Genomic DNA, 23,593 nt, shown 5'->3' with positions numbered 1-23,593 from the left:
ATGAATTAGGTTGACAAATCCACACCTCATCCAACCTAGATTTCTAATGCCTGGTTATACAGTACTATATAATTCTATAATCTGGCCTATGGCAGTCATATGACTTTTTGCCTTGTGGACGATGGAAACAAGATGCTTTTATGTCATTGATTAAAATGTGGTACCTAACTGTATTCTATGATCCTCTTGGTCAAGTTATATGATTGTTATTGTCCAAAGCCACAATGGACTGTTCAGTAATCAAGTTTCAAGATAAAACATGTTCAGGTATCAGCGTAAAATCTGGTACAGCTACATCCCAGGATTGTTTCCATTCAGCATACATTGAATGCAGGTTTACGTTAGTGATACCTGATTAGCTGAAAATTATATTTTTTGGAAAAACAAACTTACCATGGATGTTGTTACAAGGAGGTGATCTAAATTGTATCAATGTAGGTTTTAATGACTTACTTTTTCATGGTACTGGCATGTGAGGTGCTGAGCTATTTAATTGGATACTTTTGTTTGCAACTAATTATTTTTAGTTCAAAGAATCCACTGTTTACCGAGATGCCATTTTTTGTTTTCCTGTAATAATATTATGTAATGGAACCAGATATATATTCCTACGAAAATATTATTTAAAAATCAATGATCCAGTCTCAACACAGCTAGTGACTGCTGCCCTCCAATGCTACACGGATGATTTTAAATGACATACTGTTTTCTCTACCTTTTTAAAACATATTTTCTCTTGTGGTATTTGGTAGTTGTCAGTTGCTGTCATTTAGTTTTGTGATTTTGTATGGTTAGTTCAGTTCATAAGACACCAAGTCTAATATAAACTCAGATCCCTGATGAAATGTAAGAATGTTATTCTTAAACAAACACAAAGATCCAATTCAGTTGAAAGCTTTAAATGTTTATTATTCCATGTAAATACAACACTATAGAGGTTGAAAATAAAATACATTTCTTTCACATAATACTGAATGTTGACATACAAACAGTAATAGTCCACAAACCATTGCAAAAAGAAAAATTAAATAGTTACTCGGTTTATCCTTTTGTGAACAGTCTTGTAAGAAAGGTTTATATACTGGTTCTGATCCGTTTATATACTGGTCCACTTTCTACCTTTTAGAATAATTCCTTTTGTACAGCTGAATCGGTATAGCACAAGCCAATTTGTTTCCAACTCAGAAACAAGCATGCAAGTAATTCTGTGCCAAATATACAATGACCATACCACAAGGAAGAAGAGTTCTCTATATTAGTTTGGATTTCACTTTTTCTTCCCTGCATATCAAAAGTTGTGCAGAGGATTAATTCATTCAACCAATAGGCTTTTGGCTTTCATTTCAGACTTCATAACCTGCAGAGATCCATTACACAGTTATATACTGTATCCATTCAACACTGCTGCCATTTTAAACTAAAATGGACAGATAATTAGTGTAAGTTTTACAGTGTATGCATTACTGGGCTTTGATACTATTCTGCAAGGCTATGTAGGGTAGATTTCACGTCATGCATGGGCAAAGCATTTACGCTAGTGTTGCAAGCCTGCTAAGCCATTGTGCCACTTCCAGGCGTTTTCTCTTTTGAAAAAGGCAACTCTATCTTTTTTTTTTGTTCTTAGTGTGGCTCTGTGAAATCTCTGCAGATGCCTTTAATGATGGGCTGCTCAAACTGGTGCAATCCTGTGAACTCTCTGGTGAAGAAGGCATGCGACTCTTTGGGTTCAGAGGCCATAGCTTTGAGGTCCTCCATTGGTGCCCAGGCCACCCCAACAGAATACACAGTAATGCCTAAAAGAAACAAATGAGGGTTTTAAAAACGTACAGGACTTGCACACTTAGGATTTATACACTGAAGGTACACTTGGATAAGAACCTTTTAAAATAGGCAAAACATGGTCTAAGCTACCATTTTTGTTTCTGTGTTAAAAAACAAAAGCAACTTTGACACTTTTGCTTTTAATTGAAGTCTGAAACTGCCACATTTTTAAACCTTTGACATCTAAGCTACTCCCTCTTTCCCTCAGGAACTTATCCCACACAATAGAAGCAACATTGGCATGCAAGGATGTGTGGGAGTAGGCTGGGAACTGACAACACAATGCAGAAGCAGCCAAATAATGACTAGAGCCAATAAACTCCAGTGTACATGTTTGTGGCTTTGAGACTGGGCATGTGGATGCCCAACAGGTACACTCCCTTATACCTGTCAAGCTGAAAACAGATGGCGGAGATTAGATATTTTACTAGTTTACTTAACCCACAGAAGCAATACTTGCTTTTTGGCTTTTGTATCTGCTGTGCTTACTATTTTTTAAACCGTAATTGGGGGGGATCTAGTAGATATTCTTTAATATAAACAATACAAAGTTTTATTACAGAAGTAGTTTTATTACAGAACATACCTTCCTTCTGTGCAGAAACAGCAGGGCCTCGGATTTCATCATAAGACTGGCCATCAGTAATAATAACTATGAAGTTCCTGTTGGCGCCTCTTTTCAGTGGATTGTACAAGTTACTGACTGTGTATGAAATGGCTTCCCCAGTTGCCGTCCCACCACTCATGTAGCGAATACCACGGACAGCAGCAAGAGTATCTTCTTTTGTCGTGTAGTCATGGAATCCAATCTCTTTTTTCTGGTCGTATGTAAACTGGACAGCCCCTATTTTGCTCCCAATATCTGAGATTTCAAAAGCATCGACAATGTTGGCAATAAAGTCAAGCACCAGGCGAAAGTTACTGTCCCCCACGCTGCTGGATCCATCGATCAGGAAGGCGATGTTCACAGAGTTATAGCAGGTCTTGCTGCAAAGCATCTGCTCTTCAGCGCACAGCCTCTGTGCTAGAGGCTTCACAAACTTGGTTGTGCTGAACCAGCTGGGCATATTGTAAGAAAATGAGTTATTGTCTTTGCAAACAGCCTGGATGAGAAACAAAAATGAAAATAAAGTAAATTCATATTTGAAATTCAGATTTGGACCCTGCCTAGTGATGCTGTCTGGCTGCAAACAATGGTAATTAGAGCAAATGCATTTTACCCTGTCTGGAATGGGTTTCCATTCAGAAGCTACTCTCCCATCCACTGAATGTCCTAGTCTGGATTCACTTTGCTAAATAAACGGGCCCGTGGTACATTCACTTTAAAGCAGCTATTACAGTGTCTGTCCTGCTTTACCTTCTGCACAAACCCCCTGTCTTGCACCATGCCAAGCTCCTCGGGTGCCGGCTTTGCCACAGAGACGACGAACACGTTGATGCCAGACTCCCTGGCCACTGTGGCAGCCTCTTCTATGTCGTCAGAGGGCCAGCCATCCACAAACATTACAGTCACACGAGGGAAGCCCCTCCGAGCCCCGTTCTCAGGGGTAAAGAACGTCTCTGCAGTGTGCCGCAGGGCCTTCCCTGTGAAAGAGACAATGCAATGAGAATTACACAGTAAGTATCATTAACCGTCATTAAATCAAGCTCAAATATACTAAACTACTTCATCTAGTATCCTTTGGGATAAAAATATGTTCTAAACCTCCCTTATGGTTACCAGCAATTTAAACCTTTGTATTCACCTTTCAATTAACCAAACCAAGCATGTGCTTTTACATCTTTAAAATGAATATTTAATTCATGATTAAATTATGAATGAAGTTTTGTTTTTCTTTTGCATGTAATCATTTTTGTCACAGTTTAGCTTCAAACAGCAAAAGTCCACCTTTGTAGATGTAATCTTTAGATAGTATTAAGTATTCACCTGTATTTGTGTTTCCACCTCTGAAAGCCACCTCCTTAATGGCAAAAACAACATCCTTAGGCTGCGTGAAGTTTTTAAGGTAGAATTCGGTTTTGGGGTTTTCACTGAAAAAAGGAAAGACAAATACCTCCATCCTTAAAGGTTTTATAAGTACCACGTTGTTAAAGCATTTCAATGCCATTTTTTTTTTTTCATGCGAGCTTCCATTTAATTGGAATACCCTTCCTGTATTGAAGAAGTGTTAATATTACTTCACTATTTTCACTTGCTCACTAAAACTGACCTACATTACATTGAATTTTCTCCAAGGCAGGCTTTACTGTATGAAGGCTTGGCATTTCACAATGCCTTAAAGGACCTTGACCCTGTCAATTTAGCTGAACTGCCAGTAGGATGCATGTTAATGTTATTTTTTTATATAGGTATTATTTTATCATTAATTTACTGTTGATTCAAAATGAAGACCCAGCACAAGTGAGGTTTGCCTATCACTCTTTCATTCATTTGATAATGAATATTTTATTAACTGACATATATCTAGTAATTCTACTGATATTTCAAAAAAGATATTCACACATTGTATTGCAATAAAAATAAAAAAATAAAAATAGCTAGTAGTAGAGGCATATTAAATACTAGTTTGTTTGTCGTTGTAAAAACATTCTGCTGAGAACATTGGTTGGACAATTTAAAATGCAGTGCATCATAAAGTAAATTATATTTATGAACATTGTTATTTCTCACAACTGCTTATTCAATACATAATCCTATTATAGTGTAAAACTAACACACAGTTGTACCATTTTTTAATGGCAGAGCCCCTGCATGCTGTAATATACCTGACTTGTACAATCCCTAAGTGTGGTCCCTCAGGGCCTATCCCCAGCATCAGGGCTAGCTTGCTGATGAAGTTCTTCTGCAGGTTGAACCTGCGTCTTCCAATGTTGTAGCTTCCATCCAGCAGAAACACAATATCAACTTTACAGTCTGAAGGAAAAGACGTGGATCAGTTCACATGTTGTACTATAGAGAAGCCAGTCAATGAAGCGCAGTAGAAAAACAATCTTACCTTTGTTTCCATTGTTAGCTTTTTTCACATTTTTCTTAACAGTTTTCTTTGCTAAAACAATCAAATAGAAAAGTCGAGTCTGTTAGCTGTATGGAGTCTCTATCCAGGAATAGCAGACCCTATCCTGCCCTGTGTAACACCCTGCTTTCCTATTTATCACCCATTGTTTCTGCTCTGTTGCTTTTCTCTTCAGTATGTGGAAACATTTCTTAATTTGATACTTTATATTTCTTCCTAGGAGATACGTTATATTGTTATAACAGTGTAACGACAGAAAATCTTAATGAGACTTAAACTTATACAAACCTGAATTTGGCAGTGCAGTTGCTTTTGGCTGACCAGAGACCTCGATTGGGATGGTCTGAGCCCCTTAGAGAGAAGGAGGAACACAACATAATTACTGTTCACATGGGGTAATATCTGAAGTGAGTTATAATCTGAGATCCATGCTGGCAATACAATTCACAAAGCCATTTCTTTCTGGAGCTAGAGTAAGACCCATCGAATTTCCAAAATGAAGCAACCAATTTAACATTACAAAGGCTCTTAGGCATTCTTAAGTTGTTTATTCCTAGTTCTGTAACATTAACAGCTGTTTTCCACCTTTTAAATATCAAAGAAGGAGTTCATTATAAAATAATAGTACAATTAAGTTAACGTCAAGGTATGAATGAAAGGTATCATGCAGATTCAGAGCAAAGACTTTTTGGAAATGTTTCATAATGTAACCAAAGCAATACTGAAAGAAGGGGGATCTTTAAAATAATAATAATAATAATAATTATATATATATATATATATATATATATATATATATATATATATATATATATATATATATATATATATATATATATATATATTAAAAAGTCAATAACAAAAGCTGAAGAATTTTTGCAGGACATACATCTAAAGAAACATACACATACAAGCCAAGAGAGCAAAAATTAAACAGAGTCATCTACTCCCCAAAAAAGAAATCCTTGAAAAAGCAAAATAGAACAAAATCTACACAGGTCGTATTTGTGAACATTTATTAGGCAGGTATAATTGGTACAATAGCTGATAAAGCCATTGTCTATTCACAGACAGTTAAGGGCTTTTCATATTGGTAAAACGTCGCCACCTACTGGACACAGAGAAGGATGAAATCCATCTGGAGAGCGTCTGAGATTTGATGCCGTGTCCATAGGAGCTGAGGTAGTTTTCTTGGCCAGACAGTTTCTGAATTCTTACTGGACCGCCTGCTGTGCTGATCACACCTCTGAGAGGGACAAAAAGATGCATATATAAATCAGGTCTTCATTTGTTTTTATTTATAAAGGTTTTATTTATAGACGTTCATGATGTATTATGTTGTTTAAAAAGTATGTTATTTTGGTAAGTCCTGTTTGTTCAGTAGCCCATCAGATTGGGTCTTTTCTCTCAGTTATTCATACTGATCAACAACCAGTGACTCACTGAGCTGCTTTGTTACTTTTGGCTGGCAACTGAACAGCTGCAGAAAAGTACTTAGAAGTTTTCAACTGCACTGCCAAAATGCATGTTTACCCAAGGCCAAGTTAATACATTGCAATCACTATTACACAGCCTTAATCATTTCTTAATTTTACATTCCACCTATATTGTTGCCTTTTCTGGTAGATATTCTAAATATATGTATACATCATTATACCTTTATCTGTTATATGACCTTTTTATTTTAAGCAAGTAGACAGGCTATACATTTAAGTGTAATTGTGGTTGTCTAGTTTAGGCCTCAAGTAAATCAAATGCGGAGCTTGCAACTTATCTTGAGGCAGTCACAGGAACACCAGGGCATAGTTTGAATAGTAGTATTTCTAGGCTGTGCTAGTTTTACAATATAAATACTTCTTTGTTTATGGGGAATGTAGGAGTTAAACTTTTAGAAAGAGTTTTATTTTTAGGAGTTGAACAAAGAGCTATTTAAAGGGAAACTAATGGATACTATGCAAAAATTCTGGGCTGCAATCCTCCTCCTTTTTAACTTTTTAACCTGGGGCTGGGGTCTCAGTTAGGTTGCAGGATGGAAGAGGCCTCTTGCTGGGTGAAAAACTCATTCTCGTCCAACAGCTTGACAGTGTGACACATTGTTTCAGGCTTAATCATGCAGCGACACGGGCAAGCATTTCTCCCATACAGAGCAGAGTCTCTGTGCAGAATGTTGCTGCTTTGAACTTGTTTTGGACTTTATTTCACACTGTGCTGGCGCCTTGTTTCCTGTGTTCAGCAGTCTTACCTCTACTGGCTAGGCTGGGGGAAATGAATGAGACACGTTCCGTTGTCCGTAAGATTAATGAAGCAGATGAAATTTAAAAGGCATGTGATGGGAGCAGTGCTGTTTTTTTAATCTCTTTCCAGAACAGCAGAATTGCAGATGGTTGGTATAGAAAAGGACCTCTGCTCTTTTGAGTCAGTGTTTGTGTGCAAGATTATTTTGATGAGTACTGAGGAAATGGAGTCCTTTAGGGTTTCCTAGCTCCTGATCAGGAATGTATGTATACAGGCATTAGTTGATGCAGCAAATTGCAAACTGATGAGCCTGCATTAGACTTTTGTTAAAAAGCCAAAAACAGTCAAGTTTTAATCAAAATAGACATAAATTAGGTCACGAGTTAAAACTTTTTGGACTTCCTAAAAAAATGTTTTTATGTTTTCTATTTGTGTAAATAAATATTTTCAATACCAGGCAAAATGTAACTAAAAGCTGACACAATGCAGCATTTGTTATTCATAAAGGCTTTTATTATAAAAAGCTTTGTCGATACACTTTGTTATCTTGATAGTATAAATACTTATAAGCTTGCAAAAAGGTGTTATATATGCAACATAGAATTATATTTATCAATGTGTACCACTTCTACGAACGTCGAAACAAGCAGATCATTTAATGAATTAAAGGTATGTTGAAGTTGCTTGTTACTAGTTGTTTCCCCCCCCTTACACTAAAGTGGTTGCACCTGCAATACAGCAACCATGATAAACGCATCTACAGTATACAACCATGCTGTGCTTTGTTTCAGAACACCAGCAGATGTCACTATTCAAGTAGGTTTGGAGACTACTTTTACTTTGGTTCATCAGGCTTTAGTAGAGAAACAGGCGCTGGTTTGGATACGCAAATGAAAAATACTAGTATGCATTATCAAAAAGTTGGTTTTAGGTCCTGGTAAGATGATGAATTATGGCATTTTTGCATCCAATATGTTGAGCCTTATTACCTGTGAATAGCAGATCCACAAATGCTGGAGACTGAGGCATAAACTCCTGACCCAAACACAGAGAACTGCCAGAGAGGACACTCCGAGGGGCACTCCACCAATGCTGTCTCATCTGTGAAATCAGCCCCGCGGGTTGCACAGGATATAGGTACGGGGGCTTTAAGGACAAGTAGGCTGGTGTTAAACATAGTCAACAAAATGTACATGTCACAATTGTGACTCAAAGTAGCATATTCTTGCTTGAAAAGGCTATAATTTTAGGGATGGTAAAAAGTAGGATATTAAAAAATGGCCTTATATGAACATATTTATTTTTCAATATTCAGTTTTTGAATTAAATAAAAACAAAAATATTTGCTTTATGTAAAAATTGATCTTATTCAATAAAACATTCAGTTCTTGAGTTAAATTAAATGTGTTGTTCTTTATTTAATTATTCTTCACAGAATGTTACAGCTGACCCTACCCCCTGTTACAAGTGACCATGACCATGGGGTCAATTATAACATCGAACATCTTACATTTCATGCGCTCTTGCTGTATGTATACCAGCTCTTAAAACATGGGGATTGGTAGAAGATAGATGTAAGTTGTTTGTATCAAAGTCTGGTCAAACTAGCTCAAACCGTCTGTGCGTAATGGAGAGAAAGGTAAAAAAAAATGTTACATCTGTCCCCAGTCTCCCCCATATATATTATACTTTATTCAAACTTTATGAATTATGGGCTACACTCCTCGCCGCCTCCCCCCCCCCCAAAAAAAAACAAAAACATAATGGTTAATGTGTATGACAGAATTTTCCTATATGGTGTGATATATTTCAAATGACATTTATCAAGTTTTTGCTCCACTGCAAAATATACATTATTTTTAAGGACTCGAAAGTCAATACTAGCATGTAGACATTTTTTTTTACAATAATTTAAAACCTCACTGAAATAACATTTAAAAAGATGCTGATAAGGGTAACTAATCAAGACTAAGAACACAATTGATTTTTGTTTGTATATAGTTTTTTACATTACATTTTCATTGTATTTCTTAAAATGTATTTATATTTGATTTATGTGAAAAAAGCCTTTTGACAAACTGCATCTTACCTAATAAACCTAAATTTGCCCCCTAGATAACATGCCATTCCACACCCTTAATATCAGCTTATTCAGTATTCAATCTAGTCCTGACTATCAAACATGAAATAAAACATACTTACAATTTGCTTCGGACCCTACTGCTGTAGAAGCTAGTGAAAGGATACCTAAACAAATGAAATGGAAGTTTAGAAAGACTTCTCAATAATGATTAGCATGCACGACGATGAGTATTTTATTAATTGCAATACTGCTTAAAGAGTAAGTTGTGGGGTTCCAACAAATAAAGTTCCACGTCCCCACATGTTGCTACAACTGTTTAAATAACTTACCTGTCATTTGTCTTTTCATTGTAACATCCTGACAACTTTTTACACTTATAATTTTAAAGATGGTTTCAAAGCTCTTTTCAAAATGTCTGCTCTAGTGCACTGATAGTGTAAGGATTATTGCCCACATTGTCAAACAGATAACACAGCAATAACGATCCAGGATGTGGTAAGGAACTGAAAAGCCAGAGCACTTGTTATGTTTTTTTTTTTTTTTTAAATCGCTTTACCTGCAGTGATTTGGAGGACATATCTCAAACCCCAGTGCACTAGAGCGGCCATTTAAAAAAAAAGCTTTGAAATGGACTTTAAATGTAAAAAGTTGTCAGGATGTTAACAATGGAAAGAAAAATGACAGGTAGATTATTTATACAGCTGTAGAAACACGTGGGGATGCATAACGCTATATTTCTCGGAACCCCGCTACTTACCCTTTAAATCACTGCTATTACATTGTGTATATAAAAATAGAACTGGTAGAATCTCATACTAATTCTGATAAAATACTGGGTACCTGGGTAGTTTTCAGGTCATTTTAAGCTCACATCCAATAGTATTATTCATGTAAAACAAGCACACATTTTCTTTTTTTGCAGCCTCTTAGTTTAGGAAACTATGAGAAAATGTAACCAGTGCTGTAATATAGGGGGCAGCAGTGTGGAGTAGTGGTTAGGGCTTTGGACTCTTGACCGGAGGGTCGTGGGTTCAATCTCTGCTAGGGGACACTGCTGCTGTACCCTTGAGCAAGGTACTTTACCTAGATTGCTCCAGTAAAAACCCAAATGTATAAATGGGTAATTGTATGAAAAAAAAAATAATGTGATATCTTGTAACAATTGTAAGTCGCTCTGGATAAGGGCGTCTGCTAAGAAATAAATAATAATAATAATAATATAGCAAATCTTATCTAAAAGATAACTGAGAGAACTGATTTTCAAAGTCGTGGTACCCTTTTACCAACTGACAAAAAACTGTATCTGAACAGATCACTGCAGCATTGTTTTTAGTTGCTGTACAATGGGTTTGACTCATGCATTCCCATTTCTGTGCACGAAAACAATAGGAATCTCATCCTGTATTGTGCAAAGGCAATTACTGTAAAATGTGTGGACCTCTCCGTCTAGGCTGCATACATACCCAAAGCAAACAAAACTGTTGAAAGAATGGACATGATGACAAGATTTCACACCTACAAAAAAGGATCAAATACCTGTTATAACAGCTTGCTAATAAGGTATATGTCAGAAAATATTAATATAATATAATATATCCTGCATTGTAGTTAATGCTTTATGAAGTACAAATGCACTTGCTTCTAACCAAGCCAATATTCGCTCTTGAAAGAGGGAACCCACAGAAACAAGTACAAAATTGTTCAACTAAATAAAAATGTATAAAAATATCAATAAATGCATACATAAAGATTGGTGCATGTATATATAGTGTAGTAGCCAGTTGACACAGTATATTGTCAGTACATCCTGTTTAATAGAAACAATTTATAATTGCATGATTTTGTTTAAATAATAAAAAAGGCATTTCCTATTTGGTCCATTGTCAATATAACCTCCCAAAATGACATGCCCATTAAACTTAAAAGTTGTATCGCAGTACAACATATTAGTTTTCTCTATATTGTATTACACAGGATATCAAAACAGACAATGCATAGATTAGTTAGTTAATTAAAATACAAACTGCAAACTGCTGATCAAATGCATATTTCAAAAAGAGAAATGAATTGCAAACTCATGACATCTGTTAAAACCCTTTTATAATATTTTCCAAACAGGTAGAGGAAGGTGATTTTTTACTGACTAACTATTATTATTAAGACACTTTGTTCAGAAGGTACCTTAGGGGCCATGCACTTGTATTAAAAAGAAACACCTTACTCTGCTTTAACAGTACAGAACTCCACCTAAACTAAAACATATTCCACATAATTATATACACACTGTATAAGCGCAGTCTGCTTTGCTAATTTATGTGACATGAAAAAAATAGCAAGTATATACTTTTATATTTTTCTTACATAAAATGACTAAATAAATAACTAAATAAAAACATACAATCCTAAATTCTTACAAGCAGTGATGGGTCCTTGACAGTAAAATCCAGGTGGAGGGAACTAAAGTCCTGTTGAAATCCTAGCTGAAAAAGTTATTTTTTCTTTTTTTTTCTCCCAAACGCTTTTCAGCTCCTCCTTTCTCTATTTTGTGAGGAGAGGACAGCTGCACCTCCTTAAATATTGTCCCCGAACTTCCCAAATCTAGCTCACATTCTTTGTGACATCAAGCCGAGGCGTTCCTAAGGTGAGTGTTTTTTTCTTCCCACTTCTTTGTTACTTTCTAGCAAATATTGACTTCAAGTCCTTCTGCAGATGGATGCTTACATAACTGTATGTTGTAGAAATAAAATGGCTTAACTTGAAAGCATTCTAAAATGATGTTAAATTACCCATAAGTGTATACTGCACATTTAATAAAGATCATACTTTTAGGGAATCATAATAAACTGGTTATTATGCATTTTTATGAAACCCATCCCAAAACAGAAGTATATGAAGCTGATTAATCACACTTCAGTAACTTTGGGGAATGGAATAATCACTTTTAGAATCGTAAGTCGATAAGGTATCCAGTTACTGGACATGATGTGCCTGGCACCAGCAGTTACAGACTTTGTGTAGTCCAAAGCTTCCTTTAGGACAGAGCTTCCCAACCCTGGTCCTGGGGACCCCATGTGTCCTGGTTTTCATTCCAAATAAGCTCTCAATTACTCAACTAAACCCTTAGTTGAACTAATTAGACCTTTTTACTTGTTTTCAGCTTTTAAACAGTTGCAGATTTCAAGCTAGCTATAACATTTTATAAGTAACTTGAACACTGCAACTTTTTAGGAGCTGAGAACAATTAAAAATGTCTAATTAAACAAATCAATAGTCCAATTAAAGGTCTAGTTAAGTATTTGAGAGCTGTTGGAATGAAAGCCAGAAGACACATGGTCCCCAGGACCAGGGTTGGGAAGCCCTGCTTTCATGAAATGGGACCGATGTATTGTAAGCAAGACCCCTATCTACTATTTACTATTTACAACAAACTCATGAAGTAATTATCATGTGTTTGTAGACAAGCAATTTGGATATGAACTATCTGTTTAAGCACTTATAGGGTCATTGCAAGCCACATTTGGCACACATATTGAGTACCTAAGGCTATATACTATAATTGTATAATAATAATAATAATATCTTTATATGGTACCTTTCACAGTGGGCCACCATCACAAAGTGCTTTACAGAGGTAGGCTGTGAACTGTGCATTATATGCAGAGTCACTTACAATAGGACACTGATTTAACATCTCATCCGCAGGATGGAGCACAAGGAGGTTAAATGACTTGCTCAGGGTCACACAGTGAGTCAGTTAGTGATAGAGGTGGGATTTAAACCAGTGACCTTCTGGTTACAAGCCCTGGACTTTAACCACTGGACCACACTGCCTCCTTATTTTTATTTTATTGCAGTAATAATATTATTCGTCTTGCAGTAATAATATTATTCAACTGAAAAATGTAAACTACAAATGAAATGCATTCATTGCTAGATGTTATTGGACAGATTCATGTCCGTAGATCTGCTTTGCATAAACAGAACATTAACTTCTTAAAATATTTATTCAAAACACTCTGCAGTACAAATGTCACAGCAAAAGAACAAATAAACAGCTCTGAAGTATTTGTAAAGCTAGGTTGTTACTATATTTTACAACTAGTTTATCTAAAACACTTTATTAATAATTAGATAATCTGTTAAGCATCTAATATAGTATTATCTGGTGGGATGCAAGGCGACAGGGAAGGAGGGTGACTTGTGCCCCCATGGCACATCAATCATCCACAGCCGTCAGTATGGTTTTACTAATACGTAATTCTCTCTGTTCATAACCTGCCACCTAGTACTCAGATTAAAATTGTGCTGTATCCCACTACCGAAATTTCTAATGCAGTGAACTGAACTGAATTGAATGATTATTGGAGAAGGTAGTCTTTACAATGCACCTCCTACTGCATGGAACTGCATTTGCAGCTTACACATTTTTCCCACTGAAATGTACATAGCTGGTTCCAGAAACCATTTTTTTCATCCAAGAAACTGACACCACTCCACAGAGTATTTTCCAAACTCTTTTTTTCTTTCTGATTTGTAAATGGACACTATAGTTTCAATCCTCAAACAGGGTGTAGGTATTTCTGGAAGTCTTCTTTGGACACTATGCAGCTATGGCTAAAAGTTTTGCATCACCATATTGAATTACATACTGTACCGCTTTGTAGTTTTCAATATACATAACGAAAAACTGACAAAAATGGAAAAAGAATGACATTTTGAAACCTAACATGAAATACAATACTACTATTATGGCTTCCGGTAGACTTCTGCGGTTTCATTTTGTAGTTTCTATTACATGATGTTAAATGAAATTAAATCAAAATGATGTTCATAGTTTGTTTTTTTTAATTATGTCTCAATCCTAAAATTCTAGGTGATGCAAAACGTTTGGCCAGAGCAGTAGACACATAGTCAGTTATATTGCTAAATGGCTGCCCATCTAAATGCCTGGGTTTAAAGTCTACAGTTTACTATGCTTTCATCATGCTTATAGTATGCCATAGTTCACTGTGTTTTTTGGTTTACTGTACATGGTTATGCTATTACCACGGTTAACTACTTTAACATTTAATATTCTAAATGACAATGCAATAACATAATGATCAAAACAGAGCAGTCTACATGTCTTTGAACAGGTCTGTTGTGAACTTGTCTATTTTCACACTGTGGGGAAGTTTTTACTAGCCTGAGTCTAGATTGTTCATTCTGCAAAAAAACACAGCAGGGGTGCTGCTGCTGCTGCTGCTGCTACAGTAGCACCAATCCACAGAAGACTGTTGGTTTGTGAAGGAAGCCACAGTAAAGAACAATTCAGCAGAAAAGCGAATACCATACAATGTTTTATTCTCCTTGTAATTTGTACATTACATTTCTTCTGGACAGGTTCAGGTCACATATATCAGCATCGACAATCTGTTTGTAACAAAGGGAACCACTTCACGGTTTCTTACTCTAAAGTATTTTAGAAATCTTTGTGCTTGTCACTTGTACTCTTACATTCATGTACATTTGATCTATCCCAGTTCTTTCCCAAATGAAATGTTCCTCAACTCTATGGTTATAGCAGCTGTAGTTCTGAAACTGTGGTTTGTATAAAACCCTTCAAGTCCAGCATGGTTTGAAATAAATGAAGGATTATTTTAGGATCAATTATTTAGTTTTTTTTAAAACTGGTTTATTTCTTTGTATTTGCATTTGGGGAGTCTTTATGAGCACCTTATGGAAGACCATCGCTTGTATTCTGAATCAAAGATGCCAATAATCAGAATCTGGTTCAGGGACAGAAATTGGGCAATACTGGGTAAAATCCTAAAATCATATCCTAACTAGAGGGATGTTTGCAACAGCTGGCAAACCTCACCCATGATTATGGTCATTGATGTATTAATAGACAGCAGGTGGGTTTTGAGTTTCTTGGGGGGGGGGGGGGGGGGGTTGATATAAACAAATGATGAAGCGCATTTTCAAACCATTCCAACAAGGGGTTCAGTAGTTATAAGCCTGCCAAGATTTGTAGAATCCAACAAACAAACATTCAAACAAGAAAACCTATTAAGGTAGTATGGGAATTAAGTTACTAATTTTCAGTTTTGATCTTAACTCTACTATATTATTTATTTTTCTTTGTTACTCTTGGTCTCAAACTCTTTTTTGGATGGCTTTCTTTGGCTACAGTCTGCCTAGCAAACCAATTCCCATTTGTAAAGCTGAAAATGATTAAGATGTACAACTGGCCAAAAGATAAATAGACCTTCCTTCAAGCAACTTGTGCTTGTGAATAATCATACCTGTACTGAGTCACTTCTGAGTGGCTTCAGTAATTAAAGGGTTATGGGTCATTATTGGCTGGAATTATCTCAATACTAGTATGGTAACATTGGGAACAGTCACCCAAGACTTACACACTCCGATCAGCATTTCCTTTAGGAATTGCATTAGCTGATTGTTTCAATATTAGTTACTGGCATTTCTGAAAACCCATTTTGAAATAAAATATATACAGCAAGTGACAAATTAAATCTGTGCTGTATCTGGTTAGATTTTGGGTTTAATTTGATGTATTTTCAAAAAGTCTCTTTTTACATATTAATATAAACAGTATGGACCTGGCAAAGACACAGTCTCAGTCATGTGTTCTTACTTTATATACAGTATAACAGCATTTATACAAGATAAAGAAAAGTGAAAACTACAGTCTTTTGGCTTTACAGATAACCACTTTTTAAAATACTGGGGTGTAAAAACAGCATGGAAAAGGACTTACAGTATACTATTAACCCATTAAGTGCCATTGTCCACATCTGAGCACAGGCTACTTTTGTAATTTTTGGAGCAATTTTAACTGGCATCTACCTATTATTTAAATGTTCTCTTCAACTATATTGTTATAATAACTTGCTCTAACCACAAAAGTTAAGTCTAAATATAATTACATGAATACAGCTTGTGTTCTGATTTTTTTTTCAAAGAAAAATGTATCTGGTATTTAATGGGTTCATGATTAAACTCCTCATTGCATGTCTGAAATGTCCGTCTCTGTGACTGAAAAGGATCATTTATATGCTCACAGCACCGTTGTGCTCTTAATAAAACAAATGCCACTGGTTCATTAATGGAAAGCACCCAAGTGTGATATAAAATATTTTCAGTAAGCAGGTGATCATCACAAGAAGAAATTGGCTGAACAACTCAAAGTACTTTTTCTTGCTAATTCGTTTGGTCTGAGAAAAATAAGCTTGTGGAATAGTGAAGTGACATGAAGTGACACGCCTGATTCTGCTGAGTCCAAGAGACTCAAATTTACATCAATGTGATCATTTAGAGAGAATGTTCCCAGAGCATAAAGAAGACTGATAAGAACCTGCACTGAAACGGCTGGGTTGTATTCTGTCCTTAACAAAGTAGTGTGTTATAGTACCGCATTTCAAAATGTATATATAACAACAACAAAAACACCACCGCCACTAATAATAATAATAATAATAATAATAATAATAATAATAATAATAATAATAATAATAATAATAATAATAACAATAAAATTGTATGCATATTAAATACTCCAAACTCCAAACAAGATATACTGACAAAATAAAATAAAAGTCAAAATGCAGTCAGTTTATGCACCAGTGAAAAATACACCCCAACATCTCCCCTTAGCATGAACCTGCTTTCTCCATTATCAGTTCACTGGAGTGTTAAAAAATGGGGGGACACTATGCCAATGCAATGCTTTTTGTCAAACCATGCACACACTCTGTTGTTTTGCTATTAATAACTTGGTTTTTGGTTGGTTTACTTTGTATGCCGTCACCTGTCTCAGCTGTACACTTTCCAAAGGCCCTTTTCCCACCACAAGGGCACAGAGCAGCAGAGTAGCACATAGATGGCATGGAAGGGATTAGGCAGTAGTGTTCAATTGGTGCTTTAGGAATGCTGGATATCCCCATTGTATCTGCTGACTTATGATCATTATTTTCACAGCGAAGTCTTTGCAGTGGATTTGTCATTGTGTTATTATGGTTAATTAGTACATAACATATCAGTAAAGTATGGTACTGTACCTTTTTTATTTCTATACTATAGCACACACTTAAATGTCACCAACACCAATCTTAAAGAGGAAGCAGGGTTCTGAAAAATCTAGCGTTACACGTCCCCATGTGTTGCTCCAGCTGTTTGAATAATGTACCTGTCACTGTTCTTTTCACTGTTAACAGTTCTAGCAACATGTGGGGACACGTGCAATGTTATATTTTTTGGAACCCCGCTACTTACTCTTTAACATGACAGTTTAACATGGTTGCAAAACCACTTAGGTTCTTATATTAATAAGTTATTGTAAAATACATTTAATGTTAGTTTGGATAAACACAGCTGCATAGCATGAAAGGCTCCCTAGTAATTGAGTGCAATACTTTGTCATTTAATCATATCTATTAAACCTGATATTGGGAGGTCCTTTAGTATCACAGTTGCCTACCCGTAGCAGCTTATTTATGAGAAGTATGCACTTCATCACAAAAAGACAGCTGATTCTGAACTGGCCGTAATCCATAAAAATGAGTGATCATACAGAAAGTATTGCTAATGCTCCTACTTTACAGCATTAATAAAAAATGTATGATTGATGAAGTGACTTTCTTGGAAGATCCTTCAGTTTCCGAGATTTATCTTTGTTTTTTTTTATTGGCAGACAACTTGTTAAAATGTGTATGTATAGTTTCGAGTTTACTTGTATATCATTAGCCCCAAATTATGCATGAGCTCAAAGTGCTAAGTAATGTTTTTATACCAAGAACCTGCTTTCTGCAACTTTAATGAATGCTTTCTAATCCAGTTGCTAATCACTTGTAATGTAGTCCATCAGGGTCCCTGATTCATGAATAACCTGCTGTGCACTGGGTTCGAATTCAACACTACTTCCTTTTGGCAGCTTCCTCTCATCAGGGCGTCGTACAGACAGAGCCTTCTCAGTGGCAGCTCATTAACAGGTTTCTCGAGCGGAAACATCAGGATCACGAAGATGATTGTAAGAACAGCAGCGGTATTCTAATGGGTTTAAGAGCTTTGTCATTACAAACACCCCCTTTCAGGGACTGTATTGATTTTTATATTCTCTGAAAATAGGTTTGAGTCCTATTTCCTGCCCATTGAACCAGGTGGCTTCAAATAAAATCTATTATATCTTATTGGGTCTACACTTAAATATGTACCAAACTATTATATATGGCTGCATGTTCTTGTCCTGCATTAGCATTGAGCTCTTAATTGTTGTTTTCTGCATTACCCCAGTGATAGGAATAAGGTAGGTTAGCCCATTTTATCTTGATCCATATTTTAAAAACTGATTGATGGATTGACAAAAGTGAAATACAAAACATTTTATTGGAAATTCAACAACAATACATTCACAACTGAATTGAAAAAAATCATAGCAGCTAGGCCAGGCAACAGTGTTAAACGCAGGGTCCCATAATTAACAATATCATTACCCGTGCCATTGTTTCACACAACATTATCAAAGAGAATTACAATTCATTAACATAATCAATAAGGTTACCAAAACAGACAGGACAAATGACAGACACAAATCTGGTGATGTGGCGCTCATTAACAAACTTGGGTCCTATAAGGAAGAAGGGCCCATTTTCATGATTTAAGAGGCAGCCACAATCACTTGCCTTCCTGTGAAAGAGTTTAACTTCCAGTCTAGAGCTTGGTGGAGAGGGCACCGGAAGAGGTTCTTCATCTACTCATCCCGAGTCCCTGGATTGACCCCAGGCTCACATTCCTTCTCCACGATGTACTTGTCCACCTTCTGTGGAGAAGCCTCTAGTTGGTTAGGCTTGTTTTGCTTCCTTTGGTCGAACTTCACAGGCTCTTGCTCTTGCCTCTTGCTCAGGCAGTGGAAAAGGCTGCAGAGATCTTTGCGGAACTTGGAGCTCATGCACATGTAGATGAAGGGGTTGTAGAAACTGGCGGATTTGGAAAACAGGCATTTATTTGAAAACGTACCAGAAACTTATGATACTGCAAAGCAAAGGTCACAAGAAAGATATGGGAACGAATGCCAGGTCTAAAGCAGAATGGCAAAGAATAAAGTGCATTGACAAATTGGGTATCCTGGTAGGGTTTTTACAGTACTGTGTTCTGTCTAAAATAAATCAGTGCCCTCAGATTACTGCTCATTTGAACCCCTATTATTGCAATTAGTAAGAATCCTGTTCCTTGTTTGTGAGCCAACGCACCTAGAACACTGCAGTTTTCAGCGTTCTAACACTGAGGGAGCGTAAAGATCTGCTAGATAATTCTGTCAGCAACTTTAATAAGGAAGCGGCAGCCAAAGTATCTTGGCAGGGGACTGGCATACCTTGGTGAGGCTGGCATCCTTTGATGTATCCAATGATGCTGATGGCTGTCAAGAGTATTAATGCTGATTAGACCAAAGATCAGGATTAGGAATCCATCTGCCTGACAGAGACAACCTTTTCAGATTAGCATGAAGGGCAGTGAAGGGCAGGTGCTTTTAGACAAACTAATACCATAGATACCAATTTGCTCTTCTCTTAGTACTGAAAGTACCAGTATTTATAAGGCCAGCACATTATCTATGAGCTGAATAAGAGAATATCAAGTAAAGCTGTGGTTAAACTGGCTGGTGGTCACTAGTGTTTTAGCATTATATAATTGAAGGTTAAGATGCAGTCGTATCTAAGTACAGAGAGAGTGGTGTTTCTTTGTGAGCTTCAATTCTCTATATAATTTTACCAACATTTTGACTGTTGATTCTCTGTGGATGTAAATGCAAGAAAAACATAAGTTTGTACTGGTATTGATTCTCAGTAAAGTTGAAGTAAAAATAAATTGTCACAATTTTTTTTTGTTTTTTTGTTTATGTACAACTCCAAAAAAATTCCAGTACCGGTACACAGTTAAATTTAAATAAGCCACGCTCTATTAACACAATTTGCTTACTCACTTAATGCCACTAGCTACATTCCTATTGCTGTTTCTCTTTCTTCAGAGACCCTGTAGACAGAGTTGCTGTGTCGCAACACGGTGGAGCTGTCTGGCAGCAACCTGTCCATTCTTTCCATTGCAATCTGCTTAGTGATTCCACCCGTAGGACCTCACCAAAGACTCATGCCACGTCCAGATCAGACGCACTAGTGACAGGGAACTGTTGTTGAAATCTCTTCAGTCGTATTGTTTCGACAGCTTTTCTAATGCACGCGGTAACATCTTTGTTCCACATCTGTCAATCAGACAAAGATTTTGTATTTCGAAGAAGAGGAGGAGGCTATCCCAATTGAGAACCATGCATGCGGAAGAGTGTCCTTTAATCTTGTTGGTTTGTAATTGGTTTGAACACCGTTGCCCTCCGCGTTCTTAATCAGTTAATGGTCTTACTTCGACTGATCCTGTGATAGATAGCGCCAGGCAATCTTATTAGCCATTTCAGAGTAATCAAAAGGCGAATGAACTTAATGTCAGTGGTGAAGTTTACACGTGCAGCAACCAATACTCCCATGGAATGTCCCTTCTATCATCGCAATAGACAAGACTTTTTGAAAAAGTCACTATAGGCAGCTCCATCTATCTCAAAATGCAATTTGTATATTTTTAGCAATGTAAATGCAATCTTTATGCCAACAGCCATTTATGTACATGTTTATGCATATACTGTATGTATTAATGTTCAACCCACTACCTAACATGGAGCAAATCATTTAAACACAGATATATATGGGAAGATTAAATAAGCAGCTGGAAGGTTATTAACCCTATTCAGGTTGCATTCCTGAAATTCAGTGCTTTAAACACATTGTTAGAGCATGTTTGAAGGCAACTACAGTATGCTTCAGAGAAAAATATTTCTAGTCACAAAATCCCTTATACTGTGCAGAAAACAAAAAACAGAAATATCAATAATGTTTAATTGTTAGTTCATTTTATTTGCTTTATGTGTACAGGAATGGAATTAAGCAAAGGTTTTAAAATAGCAAAGTTTATCAGACATTATCAAATACATGAAATACCATGGCTTAAGATACTAGTGGAAAGTTACAGCGGTTGTCTATGAAGAAAGGGTATTATTTGTACTCTTGAGGATCTCAACGAAGGTGGATGCTGAAAAACACAAATCTTCATTTTTCTATTTCTGTCCAAGCTGTGATAACTAAGAACAGCAGAAGAAGAAAAAAAAAGAAAGATATTAGTTTGGCAAAGAGTCACATAAAATCTTCAGTACATTTTCATAACTAAATAAATACTTAAATCCAAAAAATAACAAATATTTACAAATGTAATAAGATATCTATACAGAAAATGAGTGCATGTATTGAAAACAAACATACAAAAACAGTTAAAACAGTACTGTTAAATACTGGGGGTCATATATTACATTTAAACACTAGCATTGAATACCTTCAATGTCTCTTCATGTGTAAGTGGAAATTTGCCCCCTTTTTATTTCCACACACCTGAGAAACAGTAACATACCCAAAGGTGCAATATTTAAAAGCAGTATTGAAAATAAACTTAGCAGCAATATATATATACCTGTTTTAGAAACTGGGAGGCATTGAAGAGTTCACTGCATCCATATAGCACATGTTTTCCGGGTTTTGCCTGTAAAAGTAGGTTTCAAACTTAAAGCTAAAAATTGATGGGCTTTGCATTCAAAAGATCAATGGTGTATAAGACATGCTACATGTGAGTTTAAAAGTCCAATATTCATGGGCTTTGTCCTACTGTGCCACACGTTACTTCATTATCTGTATGCCCTCAACTCAACACACCTCTGGATAATACAGGGCTTAGCCACACTTAACATGATTCTCACTAGAAACTAACATTGACGGCTTTTGGTTTTTATCTGAATTATTTAAAAAATGTAGCTAGGCAGATGTCTATAAGCATCAGTACAAATCTAAGTTTTAATTTCAAGTATGCGATTAACAAAATATTTTTGTATATCAGTTTCCTGAAAACCTGAAGCCTTACCTCTATAAAATGATGCACAATGAAACCCTAAATATTGTTTGACTCATTTAATCAAAATTCAATTCAGTATCTTGTATATGTATTTCAATATGAGATGAGCATGTTTAAGTTAGGTTGTGCATAGGGTGTCTCTGGTCACTTGAGAATGTTTTTGGGGATTTATAGCATATATTTTGTCCCTCCATTGTGTCTATTGGTGTTGCGTGGGGATATTGTTCACACAAGAGGCTGTGTGGCCAGTGGTTAAAGAAAAGGGCTTGTAACCAGGAGGTCCCCGGTTCAGCTCAGCCACTGACTCACTGCGTGACCCTAAGCAAGTCACTTAACCTCCTTGTGCTCTTTTTTCGGGTGAAACTTTTTCTATTGCAGTCTTCTTTACATACACCTTGTTAACCACTCCCAGTTGCACAGATTCTATACAAAGTAAAGCTGATATCTGTATAAAATGGAACAATGGATAGTGTTTAGGACATTTGATTTGTAAAAGAAGAGCTCAGATTATAAACCCCATTTAAAATGCATTACTTACCTTAGTATAATCAACAAGATTCTGATATTCAATGTAATTTCCTCCACCAACCACAAATACAATTGCCTGAAAAAAAAAAACACATGAAAAGGCAAATATAATATTTGAATGGCTTGGAAAAATACATTTTCTGACAAGTTTCTATTCATGAAATTACTTTAAATTGCCCCGGAGTTAACCTTTCTATCTGTTTCATAGGAGATATATTTTTAAAGAGGGGATTATACAGAAAGTAGATTACAGAACATCTGTTTGTTTAAACAAACAAACCAAGAATACATTACAATGTGACTTTTCTAGGATATCATCTACCGATTGGGGCCAGAAAGCACCAGACATGCAAAGGAGAATAAAAGTTAGGCCTGTCTGTTAAATCCAGCATACACTATAATGCTACTAAAGGATAATGTGTTATAAATCAGAATGACCATGTTAGTACTTCCAGCATGTCTACACAGTGCTTCCCCTTTCTCATTTGCCCCATAGTGCCATTACAGTAGTCCTTTTATATTCATTACCAGGTGGAACACAGAAAGAACATTCTTGTAACTATGGCTACTGACGATGGCGTTATAAAGGGAGTATTTTATCTAGTTCAATTACTAAACACTTGTTAACCTATTCATTTCTGAAATCCAAAAAAAACAACAAAAAAAAAACTTTGCATTTCTTTTACAAGCGTAGAAATCAACTTGAACTATGACCAAACCAAACTGTTTAATATATATTTAGTTTATGAATTCAGCCTGTCAAACCCTAAATCAGACTTTTCAAATGTTTTCGCTGCCACTATGTGGGGATCCAGTGCTTTTCAAGGGGTCATTATACCCATTAGGAGACCTGCTTTTTTCACTTCTCACAGCTGAAAGGGCACTGAAGCTCCTCTCTTGAGCAGTCCCAATT

The 23,593-nt window shown here is 36.1% G+C and overlaps 2 protein-coding genes across 8 annotated transcripts in view; both read right to left on the bottom strand.

The window, feature by feature from the left end:
* Positions 1-888: 888 nt before the first annotated feature.
* Positions 889-11,738, bottom strand: LOC117418355 (cochlin-like). 4 transcript variants are annotated; one of them, XM_058991609.1, is made up of 12 exons: positions 11,552-11,738; positions 10,617-10,668; positions 9,273-9,317; positions 8,060-8,216; positions 5,948-6,081; positions 5,124-5,186; positions 4,818-4,868; positions 4,588-4,735; positions 3,749-3,852; positions 3,179-3,405; positions 2,408-2,924; positions 889-1,793 (listed from the first exon to the last, which is right to left on the bottom strand). In XM_058991609.1, exons 2-12 carry the CDS (start codon positions 10,648-10,650, stop codon positions 1,621-1,623), a joined length of 1,653 nt encoding a protein of 550 aa, XP_058847592.1. In that variant the 5' UTR covers positions 10,651-10,668; positions 11,552-11,738; the 3' UTR covers positions 889-1,620. The 4 variants fall into 4 exon arrangements, with proteins under 4 accessions (XP_058847592.1, XP_034761356.2, XP_058847593.1 ...); XM_034905465.2 differs by having other exon boundaries at positions 11,568-11,737; XM_058991610.1 differs by lacking the exon at positions 10,617-10,668 and adding an exon at positions 8,581-8,688 and having other exon boundaries at positions 11,568-11,737.
* A 9,346-nt stretch (positions 11,739-21,084) lies between these two features.
* LOC117422901 (sec1 family domain-containing protein 1) overlaps positions 21,085-23,593 on the bottom strand; it is a 32,645-nt gene continuing 30,136 nt past the window's right edge. For all 4 annotated transcript variants that reach the window (XM_034038138.2, XM_034038147.3, XM_058991608.1 and 1 more), the window contains exons 23-25: positions 22,691-22,756; positions 21,718-21,786; positions 21,085-21,334 (exon numbers count right to left, since the gene is read on the bottom strand). In XM_034038138.2, the coding sequence (XP_033894029.1) occupies positions 21,311-21,334; positions 21,718-21,786; positions 22,691-22,756 (159 nt within the window). In that variant the 3' untranslated portion in view covers positions 21,085-21,310. The remainder of the gene's footprint in view (positions 21,335-21,717; positions 21,787-22,690; positions 22,757-23,593) is intronic.

Source organism: Acipenser ruthenus, chromosome 18 (assembly GCF_902713425.1).
Source record: "Acipenser ruthenus chromosome 18, fAciRut3.2 maternal haplotype, whole genome shotgun sequence".
Lineage (NCBI taxonomy): Eukaryota > Metazoa > Chordata > Actinopteri > Acipenseriformes > Acipenseridae > Acipenser > Acipenser ruthenus.
The sequence above is the reverse complement of the archived record's forward strand: the minus strand, read 5'-3'. Positions and strand labels throughout refer to the sequence as shown.